This window comes from Heteronotia binoei, chromosome 16 (assembly GCF_032191835.1).
Source record: "Heteronotia binoei isolate CCM8104 ecotype False Entrance Well chromosome 16, APGP_CSIRO_Hbin_v1, whole genome shotgun sequence".
In the NCBI taxonomy this organism is placed as follows: Eukaryota; Metazoa; Chordata; class Lepidosauria; order Squamata; family Gekkonidae; genus Heteronotia; species Heteronotia binoei.
Window position 1 is genome coordinate 36698513 of NC_083238.1, and position 14030 is coordinate 36712542.

General features: G+C 41.4%; 1 protein-coding gene across 1 annotated transcript in view; it reads right to left on the reverse strand.

The window, feature by feature from the left end:
- Nucleotides 1-14030, reverse strand: part of TTN (titin) — a 356828-nt gene that overhangs the window by 72092 nt on the left and 270706 nt on the right. The window contains exons 198-212 of the mRNA XM_060257371.1: nucleotides 13690-13989; nucleotides 13280-13597; nucleotides 12484-12780; nucleotides 12082-12381; nucleotides 10493-10807; nucleotides 10244-10392; nucleotides 5028-5178; nucleotides 4657-4938; nucleotides 3782-4084; nucleotides 3391-3693; nucleotides 3009-3290; nucleotides 1913-2212; nucleotides 1511-1813; nucleotides 1097-1405; nucleotides 725-1006 (exon numbers count right to left, since the gene is read on the reverse strand). Coding sequence (XP_060113354.1) covers nucleotides 725-1006; nucleotides 1097-1405; nucleotides 1511-1813; nucleotides 1913-2212; nucleotides 3009-3290; nucleotides 3391-3693; nucleotides 3782-4084; nucleotides 4657-4938; nucleotides 5028-5178; nucleotides 10244-10392; nucleotides 10493-10807; nucleotides 12082-12381; nucleotides 12484-12780; nucleotides 13280-13597; nucleotides 13690-13989 — 4194 coding nt within the window. The remainder of the gene's footprint in view (nucleotides 1-724; nucleotides 1007-1096; nucleotides 1406-1510; nucleotides 1814-1912; nucleotides 2213-3008; nucleotides 3291-3390; nucleotides 3694-3781; nucleotides 4085-4656; nucleotides 4939-5027; nucleotides 5179-10243; nucleotides 10393-10492; nucleotides 10808-12081; nucleotides 12382-12483; nucleotides 12781-13279; nucleotides 13598-13689; nucleotides 13990-14030) is intronic.

A 14030-nucleotide genomic window follows, 5' to 3' on the forward strand; every position in this document is an offset into this window, starting at 1 on the left:
CAATGTCCAAAAAAGTCTTGAACAACACCAATCTTAAAAAGCAGCCAGTAGTCTATTTTCCATAGACTGGAGGTATATCCCCAAATTTGGAAGATTATTTTTTATTTTGTATTTTATTCAACTTCAATAATCAGGAAGAACATAGTTCTAGTTCCCAAAACATGGGTTTTCACCTCAAATTTGAAAAAAAAACTGTTGATAAAAAGTGAGTTCCACCAGTGTCAAATGAAAAGGTTCACCTTTCATTAAAGAGGTTCCAAAAACTGGGGCAGGTACTTCCTGATTTGGAAGTTTATTTTTTAATAGGTTTCCATCAGAATTCTTATTTGGAGGATTTAACAGCACTGAACGGAAACCTGCAACATTATCTATTTAATATATTTTTCTTAACTCCTGACTTTTTCTTGAGCATTGCAAGACTCAGGATGAGTCTTCAGTCTCCTAAATCCTGAACGCTTGCAAAAACATTTACAGATTTCTCACTGAAGGTGGGAAGCATGATTATCAATTGATATTAAAACTTTCAATTAGAAATAATTACTCCATTGGCTATGATACAGCTACTGGGCAAAGCTGAAAGCATAACAACTAAAAAAATAATTGAAAGTGTAATCGCTCCTCTTTTACTGCTGTGTTCCTATCATTCATATTTAATATATTTTCTTATTTTCCAAGTAAACAATAAAATGCACATCACAGAAGAGTGTTAAAACAAATTAATTACCTAGCACAAGAACTTTTACTGAAACTGTCTTTGAACCAACTGGATTCTCCACAGTCAGAGAGTAAATGCCTCCATCTTCATGGGCAGCATTACGAATTTCCAGTTTACTGCCAACTCCTGTAACCTCAATATCAGCTTTTGTTGAAACTTCCTTATCATCTTTCTTCCAGGTCACTTTTGGGAATGGGATTCCTTTAATTACAGCACTGAGTCTCAATGTAGTTCCAGCTTTTATTTGTTGGTCTCGTACCATATTAGCATCCAGGATTAACTCAGGAGCCTCTGAAAAAAAGAAAACAAAAATTCAGTTTCAGAAAACGTGCATTTTAGTACCTTGAAATGAAATATGAAAGTACATCATCGTCTGCTTACCAAGCCTGTCCTTTACTTCCACTGGATCACGAACATAAGCTGGTTCTGATTCTCCGGCTGCATTAACCGCTGTAACTCTGAATTTATATTTGGTACCTTCAGTGAGGCCAGTGACGTTGTATTTTGTATTAGGGCAGGAATCTGCTGTATGATTGGCTCTTTTCCACTCTTCATCTCCCTCCTTTTGGTATTCAATGAGATAGCCTAAAATCTTGCCATTTCCATCATGTCGTGGTGGTTGCCAAGACAAGTCAACTGAACTTTTAGTTTTATCCACAGCTTCAGGGTTAATTGGCGGACTTGGTTTAACTAGAGAAAAATATAAATTAGTTATAACAAATCTGCAAAAGATAATAATTGATCCAAAATATTATAAATAACAAAATTATGGAAAAATATGGTTTGGTATTTTACCGATTGGATCTCTAGCAAAGACAGGTTTCGATGGTGGGCTAGGATCGCCAATGCCAACTTCATTTTCTGCTGAAACTCGGAATTCATATTCACAGCCTTCAAGAAGATCTGTTACCTTGAACTGGGTATCTGGGTAAATAGGATCTGTGGTGACTTTGGCCCATCTATTAGACATTGTTTCCTTCCTTTCAAGGATATAAGACGTTATCGGTTTTCCACCATCACGAGGTCTGTTCCAGGAAACTAATGCAGAATTTTTGGTAACACCTTTAACAGTAGGTTGTTCTGGTGCATCAGGAACACCTGAAGGAACAATGTTTTGAAGTTTTAAATTTCATTTTTTTTAAAAGCCCAAACAGAAAAGATATATCAATCAAATAAATGAGCAAGGAAATGACATACTGAATCGATCTTTGGCTTTCATTTCATCTGAAACTAGAGGATCACTCATGCCGTATGTATTTTCAGCATAAATTCGGACAACGTATTCTTTTCCCTCAAGTAATTTAGGAACTTTGCTTGTAGTCTTGACTGTGGCTGATGTTACAGGCATCCAGAGTTCTCTGTGTGCATCTTTCTTCTCAACAATGTAATTTGTAATTGGACTGCCACCATCATCCAAGGGAGGTTTCCAGGAGATAACAAAATGATCTTTATGTACTTCATTAAAAATAACTGGGCCCACAGGAGGCTGAGGTCGATCTGTTCACAAATAATACAAATTGAAATATTTATTTGTAATGTTGATTCACAGATCAATGTACAAATCCAACAAATTTTAAGTTTATTATCGGAAAAGCAACATATAAATATATCACTTTTTTGCTTTTTTCAAATAATTGATTCCACCCCCCTCCCCACCAAATGTAGATATAAATTAGTTGTAATTGGTAACTGGACTATAGCAATTCTGTTTGTAATTGGGGAATTATAACATGGTTATGAATCTGCCAACTACTGTACTTAAGATGAAGGGCTTGGACTTCTTGGGTAAAGAATAGCTTATACTCATATATTTCCCAGGAATATCAGTACACAGTCCATTCAGAGCAGTAATTCTCATGCAGCAGCTGTTGTGCCTCGAGAAATTTTTCTTTTTAAAAAATATGAAGCACACTGTAATTTCAAAGTTTCTGAACAACAAAGAGCCTGTTGGATGAATCTCTGCATGAATCCCCTTAGTGGAAAATTATTTACTTTTAGAAAAGAGCCAGCCCAGGGAGAGGATGGCCTCTTTTGAGAGCAGGCAGCTCCTTTGCCTTTCAAGAGTAAATATTTCAAGAGTAAATATTTTCAGGTTTAAGCTTGAAGTTGTCTCTCCAATTTAAATTCAGAAAAGAACTTAACTCTCAGTACAGTCTTAAGCAAAGTTAAGCCATTAGGCATATTACGTTGTTCCCCCACCCCCAAATTTTTGTATTATCTAATCAGTAATACACAGGTCAATCACCATTTGTCCATACTGACGCAAAGAAAACTGTAGTATAAGAATACCTACCAACTACAGTAACTTGACACAAGCCTTTCCTTGATCCAGAACTATTTTCTACAACCACACAATATTTGCCAGAATCTTCACGGGTAGATTTTAAAAACCCTAAGCAAAGAGTTGCTGGTGTTGTCTGGATCTTTGTCCGTTTGTCTTCTTTCACTGTAATGTCATCTTTGAGCCAAGTAACCTTTGGTTGTGGTTTGCCAAAGTAACGGCCAGTCAGGCTGAAAGCTTCACCTACACGGACAGTGAGCTTATCTCTGAAATCAAGTTCAAGCGCAGGAGGAGCTAGAAGTATTTTGAAAAGAGAAAAAAGGACCATCAGCATTATTTAAAAAACAGCACAGAGCGATAAATGCACACAGTTATTTCTGGAACAAAAACATACCAATTTCATCTTTGCATGTGATTGGCTTTGTGCAAAATGATGGTTTGCCTTGGCCCACGATATTGCAAGCACTCACACGATACTCGTAAGTGTCTCCTTCTTTCAGTCCTTCAACTGTGTATTTCCTATCAAGCATTTTCTCTTTTGTAACCCTACTGAATTTCTCTTTTCCAATCAGGCGGCTTTCTAAAACATACATGGTTATATCAGAGCCGCCATTGTATTTAGGTGGGTTCCAGGCCAGTGTAACAGAATCCTTAGTTACTGCTTTTACTTGGAGATCCTCAGGCCTCTCTGGCACAGCTGGGGATTAAAATACATAGTATGTTAATTACATCCTCCTAAACATATTTTTTCTTATGATAATTATAAATGAGACAAAATAACTTACTTATTGGATCTCTAATTAGAAGCTCACTCGTCGTTTCTACAAATGGGCCCATGCCAATAATATTTTCAGGTGCAATTCGGAAGAAGTATGCTTTGCCCTCTATTAATCCCTGAACGGTAGCATTTTGTCTGGTGACTGTATAAGTCACCGGAGTCCAGGCTCTGTGGTCTGTTTCACGTTTTTCAATTATGTAATTGGTGATAGCTGAGCCGCCATCATCTTCAGGAGAAAACCATGTCAGTTTGCAAGAGTCATTGGTTAGATTTTCAGTAAGAAATGGAACGCCAACTGGGCCAGGCACATCTATAACGGAAAAGTAAAGAAAATACGTATTAGATGTTTACATTTTAATTAATTCTTGTTCTCCCTTAGGTTGCCAGCCAGGGGCTGCAGCAGCAGGAGTCTGGGTGGGGGGGGGGGGCAGGTGCATGAGAGGGCTGACAGTGACAATGTCATATCACTTCCAGCAAAACCCACAATGTTTCTTGTGATTCCTAGACAGGCATGATATAACTTCTTGGTATTTCTAAGAAGAAGAAGAAGAAGAAATTGTACTTATATCCTGCCCTTCACTCTGAATCTCAGAGCGGCTCACAATCACCTTTATCTTCCTCCCCCACAACAGACACCCTGTGAGGTGGGTAGGGCTGAGAGGACTCTCACAGCAGCTGCCCTTTCAAGGACAACCTCTGTCAGAGCTATGGCTGAACCAAGGCCATTTCAGCAGTTGCAAGTGGAGGAGTGTGGAATCAAACCTGGTTCTCCCAGTGACATAATGCCACTGAATCAATGGTGATTTTTTGTTTGTTTATGATTCTCCTGCTGCTGATACTGGCGAACACGACTATCATATATATTCAAATCTTATGGCTTACCTAGCACATCAACAATAATAGTCTTCTTTCTTTCTCCACCTGCATTTTTAGCAAGAAGAGTGTAGATACCCTGGTGACTCCTTTTGCAGTTCTTTATGACCATGGAAGAACTAATAGCTGTTTCCTCAATAGTAGCCTCTGGTGGGAGAGCTCTGTCATCCCTACTCCAGGATATAGCTGGAGGTGGCTTTCCTGAGACATAAGCTATGATTCGGATCACGCCACCAGCATGAACAACAATTCGGTCTTTCACATGAGCATCCAGCTGAAGGTCAGGAGCCACTGTGGAAATAAATAATGGCTTTTATATATTTTCCCATTCTTTCACTCATGTATTTATACAACATATATGTATTTTGTACAAAGGATACCTATTCTATCCTTTATTTCAATGACTTCAGTAACTTCCCCAGGCTCTCCAATGCCAGCTGCATTGACCGCTCTCACTCTAAATTTGTAGAAGCAACCTTCCTTTAGTCCTGCTACAACAAACTTGGTTCCTCTTATTTCTTTATCTTTTGCCTGAAAGGGGGAAAAAGACATTATGAGTCAACCAATGAAGTAATCCATAGGCTAGATGTTCTAATGGCATACTACAGAGAAATACAGGAGGATTCAGTGCTTGGAATACATATTGCAAAGTAGTTGTGTAGCCACCATAGCCCTTTTCACATGTTGCAGTGAATGCACATGCTTCTTGTCTGTTATGTACATACATTTTTGTAAGAAAGAGCAAATGCATATTCACCTTATGAATGTAACTGGGGACTGGTATCTGAAAAAAATGTGGGGTTTGCAGGGCTTTTTTTTGACCAGGAACACACAGGAATGCAGTTCTGGCTGGCTTGGCATCAGGGGGTGTGGCCTAATATGCAAATGAGTTCCTGCTGGGCTTTTTCTACAAAAAAGACCCTGGGGGTTTGTTTCATTTGCTTAGGTGTACATGAATTGACTGAAAGATGAGACTTATTCAATGCAAGTACAAAAAACATTCAAGTGTACACTGTACAGAGATTGCATATGTGTCCACTTTAACATGTGGACAGGGCATGTATCTCCAGGTAAAAAAGCAGAAGTAAGAGAAGAACCTTATTTACGTATTTATATTAAAATATTTATACCCTGCCATTAATCTTACAAAATACAATAAAGCCCCAAAAATCCTCTCCCAAATGCCCGTGTGCACCCTAGTAAGCCTTAATGAATAAAATGGCTTCCAAACAATTTCTAGAGACAGTGCTCCTCCCCGCACCTCCTTAGGGTGAAAGCTACTATAGAAAAGCATAGGCTCTGGTTGATGTTAGGCAGTTCATCACAAGTGGAGGAAAAGCCAGGAAATGGCAACACAAGAACCATATTTGGCACATGCATTGATCCTGCATTGAGCAAGGGGATTGGACTGTCATTATATGCAAAGCCTAGCAGTTTTTATGCACATGCTGGGAAAGTGAAAGTAACAGAACTGCCAGGTAGATCATCTAAGTGACAGAAGGTGGCTGGTTGCCAGATTGCACCAGCCTGGACAATGTGAGCATGACTTAGCAGCAAGCTGATTGGTTACCTGGGTGGATAGTATGTATAAATGTACAAAGACACTTTACTGTGTGTGGGATATGTATGGTGGTGTTGTAGCGGAGCATTCTGCCGGATTGGAGAGTGGAGGTGTAAATAAATTGTATATAGTGGTTTTATCACTGCTGTGTGCAAGCCTTCATTCTTTGCGTCACTAACGACCACCCTCACTAAGCACAGGCACATCAACAGGGTTATGGGCCCAGCACGCTTCTGCTGCGCCTGTAAGCTCTGAGAGAGGTGGTGAAGAAGGACGCTGAGGTGCTCCAGAAGCTGTCTTGGAGGTGAGACCAGCAGTGGCTGAACGTTGGAGGCTGAGCAGGATGGCTACAGCAGCAGCTACTGTGCTGGTGGATAAACTGACTACCACCAACTATAATAGCTGGTCGTTAAGGCTTGAGCATTTCCTGAAGTGAGAGGAGCTATGGGACTGTGTGTCTGCTTCTCCCGAGGATCCCACGCCGGCACAATCATCTTGAGTGTGTCTGACGACCAGCTGGTGCATGTTCAAGGGCACCAGAAAGTGAAGGAGGCTTGGGAAACCCTCAAGGCTGTGTATGTCCAGAAATCAGCAGGCTCACTGATATCTCTAACTCGGAATCTGTACAGGAAATGAATGCTGGCCGGGGAGTTGGTGAGGGACCACCTCGACGGTATGTCTGTGTGTTTCCAGGAGTTAGAGCAGCGGGAGAAAGCTGTGCCTGATGAGGACAAAGTCTACTTAATTCTCAGCTCTCTTCATGAGAGATTTGACATGCTTGTAATAGCATTTGAGGGTCAGGATTCGGATAAACTGACTTTGCAATATATAACGGGAAAGCTCCTGGCTGAAGAACAGAGGCAGCTGGAATGCAAAGAGCAGGCTGACCGCGACCACAGGGAGAATCAGAAGCCTGGGGGAGTCGTTTCCAGCTGGCAGGCAGAGCTGGAGGAGAGAGCTTTACAAGTAAAAAAGAAAAGATGTTATATCTGCAACCAGACCGGACACCTGCGTAGGAGTTGTCCCCAGCAGAGGAGAGGCCGGCAGCCGTCTTCAAGGACGCAGCAAGCAACTCTGGTGAGAACTGGCTCAGGGCTACAGAGTGTGCTGTGGATTATAGACTCTGGAGCAACACAGATGTTTTGCTGCAAGGAGGAGCAGTTGCAGGACACCAAGCCAGCCAGTCAAAAAACTTTAAGCTTAGCTGACGGCCGGGAGGCTGACGTGCTTTGCCAAGGCACTGTGCATTTTCCAGGACTAAATTATACCTTTGATAATGTGCTTTGTGTGCCAGCTTTGGAGATGAGCCTGCTAAGCGTCTCAATATTAGCAACAGCTGGTTTCACAGTATCTTTTGATGCTAAGGGCTGTAAGATACTGCAAAAAGCTAAACTATTGGCAAAGGGCTGTGTTGAAGGAAAATGTGTATGAGTTAGAACAGACGGTGGGAAAGGCACAGGCAGTGTGGAATAAGCAACCCCACAGTAGGTGCATTCATCGATTGCACAGATGTCTGGGACACGCAAGCTACAATACCATTAATAAAAAACTGGCTATATTGCAAGGGAATAAGGTTGATAAATGTGATGTGTTCCTAGATTGCAATATCTGTAAAGAGGCAAAGTCCAAAGCTTTCCCAGTAGCTAAAAAGAGTGACTGGGTGTCGGTAAGATCACTCCAATTAGTGCATGCAGATGTAGTGGGGCCGTATGCATCCAGTGTATCAAAGAACAAGTATGGGTTAGTCATAGTGGATGACTACAGCCGCTTTGCGTGGGTATATGCAATTAAGCAAAAGTGTGATGTCTTTCCAACTTTTCCGTACTGGGCAAAAAGAGTTCAAAAGCAATTAAACTGCAAAATAGCAGCTCCCCAAAGTGATTTGGGAGGTGAATTTATGAGTAAAAGCTTTGCAAACTATTTGAAGGAGGAAGGCATTAATCACAGGGTTGCCAACGTCTCCTCTCCAGCCGAAAATGGGGTGGCCGAACGCAGAGGAGGCCTCCTCCAAACCATGTGCCATGCTTTACTGGCAGATAGTGCACTGAAGTTGGAATATTGGAGAGAAGCATTAAAAACAGCTTGTTTTATCTCTAATAGATTGTGGACTCAGGCTCTGGATGATATACCATATAGAGTACTGTATGGCAAAAAGCCAAACCTGGACTACCTTAGGATCTTTGGGTCTAAGGCATGGGTGAATATTCCTCTGGACAAGAGGAGGAAAGGGGGAGCCAGAGCCAGAAAGCTATTATTTGTGGGCTATCAGAATGGCATGAAAGCATATCGGTTTGTGGATTCAAATAATATGATAAGGCTGGGTAGAGCAGCTTCGTTCTGTGAAGATGAGAACTGGACTAGAATCCATGCCAATGAAATGCCTAAAAGAGTTGAATTGCAGCTATCTCTACAGAGTGAGGAGGGGCACGGTGATGTAAATAGAGAAGCTCCCTCACTGAAACAGAGAGAGGAAAGTGCTGGCAGTTCAGGCAGTATAAAGCAGGAAAGCTCTGAGGCTGTAAAGTGCAAAACGCCTGAGGTCAGAGTGTCTGCTAGAGAAAACAAGGGAATACCACCTAAACGGTATGGCTATGACAGTGACATAAATTATCTGTCTAATGGAGGTTATCTATCTAGTGGGGAGCCCAGGTGTTACCAGAGTGTACTGGATGTAGATTATGGTACTTCTTCCACAGAGGAGGAAGAGTCACAAGCTAAGAGTCCTGAAAAGGTAGAGGCTTCAATAAGGTATCTGGATAAGAGGCTCTATGTGCCAGCAGACTGGTAGTGTTAATGCAAAGAATGTAACTCCAAAGACAATGCTAGCTGCTACAAATGTATTTAGTAAAGAAATAAACTCTGAATGACAAACTAATGTGTAAACTCAAAACTGTAAAAATAATGTAAAAATAATGTGCCTCTGTAATACAGATGATATGGTATATGCTCTGGCAGAATGGCCAGAGGAGAAAAAGGATGAGCCAGGGGAGGCTATCTAACTGATAAGAATGTACTTGGAACAGTAATTAAGGAACAGAACTAAATGTGCGTGCCAAGACAGAGTCACAGAGGCAGTATGCTGAATGGTGATGGTTGTAAATATGTAAGCAAATGTGAATGTAAACTATGTATCAATGCTGCTATGGAACATGTGTAATATGTAATGTTAAGATATGTTGCAGCTATGTGTTTATAAACTGAGGAGGGGTGTCAGTATATACAAAGCCTAGCAGTTTCTATGCACATGCTGGGAAAGTGAAAGTAACAGAACTGCCAGGTAGATCATCTAAGTGACAGAAGGTGGCTGGTTGCCAGATTGCATCAGCCTGGACAATGTCAGCATGACTCAGCAGCAAGCTGATTGGTTACCTGGGTGGATAGTATGTATAAGTGTACAAAGACACTTTACTGTGTGTGGGATATGTATGGTGGTATTGCAGCGGAGCATTCTGTCGGTTTGGAGAATGAAGGTGTAAATAAATTGTATAAAGTGGTTTTATCACTGCTGTGTGCAAGCCTTCATTCTTTGCGTCACTAAAGACCACCCTCACTAAGCACAGGCGCATCAACATGGACTAGATGGCCTGTATGGCCCCTTCCAACTCTCTGATTCTATGGTTCTATGTGGGGATATCTTATGTTTTGTATTTAAAAAACCCAATTGTGTACAGGTGGTGTAAATTTTGTTATTCAAAATGTGTCAAGGAACATCATCTGAAAAATATTTCGATGGTACATAAGTACCCAATGTTTTGCAATTGCCAACCCACTCTAAACAATGAGAGGATTCATGTTTGAAATCACATTTGTGAAAAGTAATGCTCACCATAAGCAGTAACTGTGGCCATAGGGCAAGACCATAATGTGAACTCTCTCGAACCCAGTTTAATCTTCTTCCTCTTATCATGCCACCTGATCTGCCTCTTGTTGGATACAGTGATTTGGTGAAGACTTAATTCATTACCTCTTCACTATAACCAATCAACATTTTTCCCCCTTTAAGCATGTCAAATAAAAAAGCTCAGTTTTGCCTACCTTCTCCCATTCTTCCTTCCCTTCCTCTTTATATTCAACAATGTAACCAGTGATTTTAGAACCACCATCTTTTGCTGGTGGAGTCCATTCAAGATCAACAGATGATTTGGTCCAATCTGTAACTTTTGGAATTGGAGGACCAGGAGGAGCTGAAAAAATATGACCACACCATTTTGGCATAAGTATATTGTTTCCTTTTGACTTGGATGTTTTCACATTTTTAAAAATTAATAAATCTGAAGTATTTACCAATAGGGTCTCTTGCATTTACTGGATCAGAGGGCATGCTTGGTGGGCCAACACCAGCTGCGTTAATAGCATACACACGGAACTGATAATCTGAACCTTCAATGAGGCCAGTCACTTTGTAAGAAACTCCCAATGTCATTGGTTTAATAGGATCCCGATTAACTCTGGTCCACCTCTTTGCAGTAGTCTCCTTACGCTCCAGCCAATAACCTGTCACAGGCGACCCTCCATCATATTCTGGCTCTTCCCAGTTGACGGTCATTGAGTCATGTGTGACACTGCTGACAGTTGGCTTGTCACAAATTCCAGGAACAGCTAGGAAAAAAGTACATAGAAGTGTTAAGCAAACTACCAGAAGTTACATTTCCTATTGTTTATTCATATAACCCATTCTGTTCTGCTGTGCATTCTCTGAGGACATTTTCACACATGCTGAATAGTGTACTTTAAATCCATTTTTTCAATGAACTTTAGCAATTGTTTTCAAGTGTATTTTTTCCATCTCACACAGTTGCAAAATGCATGGAAAGTGGATTGAAAGGGCATTGTTCGGTGTGTATGAAAGTGCCCTTAGAAACGTTTTCCAGTCTTTCAGTACAATTTTAACATGAAGCCTAATCCTTTTATTTGGTACAGATTGTGTGGTGCAATCACAATACTGTGCAACAACCGCTACAGCAGCACCTCATGTGAAGTAAGCAGAGCAGGGTTGTCCTTTTCTGTACCACTTGTCTCTGTGAAGCCTTCCCACTTCCATGCCACACCTCTTTGTTGGTGCAGCATGATGCTAAGAGACTTCTATTTATCTTGAAAATCCCTTTTTGCAGGAATCCAGCAGCATATGCTAATCTTTGTCATGTGGCTATGGCTCTTGTCTCAGTGTTATACCTGGGCTAGTTTTCTGCACAAGGAGTAAGGACTGGCCTCTGATCCAGATAATATCTAATCCTTCAGTGAAAACATCAGGCACAGAGAGTGTCCATATTAAATACTATCCCAAACGATGTATAAGTAGAACAAAGGAGACACTAGCTAAAATTACAAGTGTTTGTTTTACAAAGATGACAAATTCAGGTAAAAAAAAATGAAGACTATGTTTACAGAAATCTTGTACAAACTACTAGAAATATTTTAGCTATCTAGAAATTTAGACAGAAATTTCATTTTAACTTGCACTTGCCAGGGCCAGTTCCAGATTTTTTTGGGGCGGGGGGGGGGGGGGGGCCTGGGCAGAGCGTTATTGGGGCACCCTTTCTACTCACTCACCCATCTGACTCACTACCTGCCTGTGCATCCCTTCCTACGCTGCTCACAAGCCCTCCCACTGCCCTTCCTCATAGCCATCTGCACAGTTCACAGCCCCTTCCATAACGGCACCAGGCAGTGTGTATAGCTGGATGTATGGGTGGCAGTGCATTGACAACTGAGCAAACAGGGCAATGGGATGTTGGGGGGACTGTTGGCCACAGGACTGGGCACTGCCAGAAGCCCTGCTCCACCTAAGGGTATGCTGACACCAGCTCAGGTATCTGCAGTGCTGCTGACGTTATCCAAGAACAGCTGTCATTTGAAAAAAATCATACACTTACTGAAAAGATTTCTTGCTATTTCAGGTTCACTATCAAGCGGTTCCCCAACACCATATTTATTCTGTGCCATAATGCGGAAGATATATTCATGGCCTTCCAGCAGCTTGGGTACAGTGAAGATGCATTCCTTAGGTTCATTGGTAACATGGACCCAGGACCTTCTGTTTGCTTCTCGTTTTTCAATAACATAGTTGGTTATCTTAGAGCCACCATCATCTTTAGGAGGAAGCCAAGACAACGTCATTTGATCTCCTGAAATGGATTCAAATTTAATGGGTCCTTCTGGAGGTCCAGGGCGACCTGAAAAATATACGTTACAAAATATTAATTGAAGTAAAAACATAGAATGATGTAAAATATTTAAAAATTGGTTTGCCAAAGCTAAGAGCTGCTAGTACTTACCAAGGACATTCAACCTCATCTCCTTTGCATCTGTTCCAAAATTATTGACAGCCGTTATTGTGAACAAGCCTGTATCCTTTCTGCGAGACTGCTGTATCAGTAAAGTGCAGGAGTCTTCACTCACAATCTTGTTGACATGCTGATCATATAGCACTGGTGATCTCTCGTCAGGTTTCTTTGGAGAAGCTTTATGCCATGTCAGTGCTGGGAAGGGCACACCCTTTATCTTGGCTACAATGTTAACATCTGTTCCTTCTTCTACTTCCATAAACTCTTTGAGCTCAATGGATGGAGGACCTACATTTTTTTAAAAAAAACACTAAATTATGGTGCCAGTACAAAGCTTACAGGTGTCCAAATGTTGTAAACTGTATTCTGAAATGCAGTGGGTTAGATGCAGCAAACCACTCATACAAGGAGGACCCAGCAATCCTTTCTGACCCCAGGAAAGTTGATTCCCAGGGTCATGGGACCCCTATAGATCTGTACAGGGCTGGTTGGCTGCAGTGTGTGGGGGGAGAGAGCAAGCAGAATTGCTCCATCTTGCCTCTTGCATCAGTGAAGTTTTGTTGATGGAAGAAGCAGTTCTGTTGATGATAGGGGTAGGATGGGGAATTCAGTCCCCTTGCCCATCAGCCTGCATCTTACTCCATGCAGGCCCCATGACTCTGTGAATCAACTTTTCTAGGGCTAGAGGTGGTTGCAGGGGGAAGGGAAAAGTGAGGAAGATCCATAACTGTCAGTGCCTTTGGCTGAGAGATCATTGGATCCAACCCAATATTTTTGCAGTACTTACATGTCTGATCTTTGACAATGATTGGCCCAACAGTTGCTGATGGTCTACTTGGACCTGCTTCATTGACTGCTTTCACTCTGAATTCATATTCTCCACCTTCTTTGAGATCTTCTACTGTAAACTTTGTTTCTTCCACATCACGTCTATTGCACTGTCGCCAGGTTTCTTTTCCCTCACCGGTACGATCCCAGCTAAGGCATTCAATATTATAATGCGTCACAGGAGCGCCGCCATCATTCTTGGGAGGTTTCCATGTCAAGCTTACTGTGTTCTTAGTCACAATACCAATCTTGAGTTTGGTAGGTGGATCGGGAGGTTCTTTTAAAAGTAAGTAAAGCAGAATAAGTGTCATTGAATATTTTTTTTACTATCATTAGTGAACCCAAATTTTATATTTGAATTTAACTCACGGATTGGATCCCTTGCTGTGGTCCTTTGAATTGTATCTGCTGGGGGCCCAACACCAAAGCGATTCTCTGCTCGTACACGGAAGAAGTATTGTTGTCCTGCTATGAGGTCAGGAATAACAGTAGATGTGCCACCACAGTTTGGATTAACTTTTGTCCAAGCTTTCCCTTCAACTGTTCTTTTCTCAATAATATAGTTTTTGATTCTGTCGCCACCATCATTATCTGGCATTTTCCATGCAAATTTACAGCTGCATCTTGTTATATCGCTCACTTTCAGATCCTTTGGTGGTCCTGGAACATCTGTTCCAAACAACACAAAATAGTTATTACACATATAATTT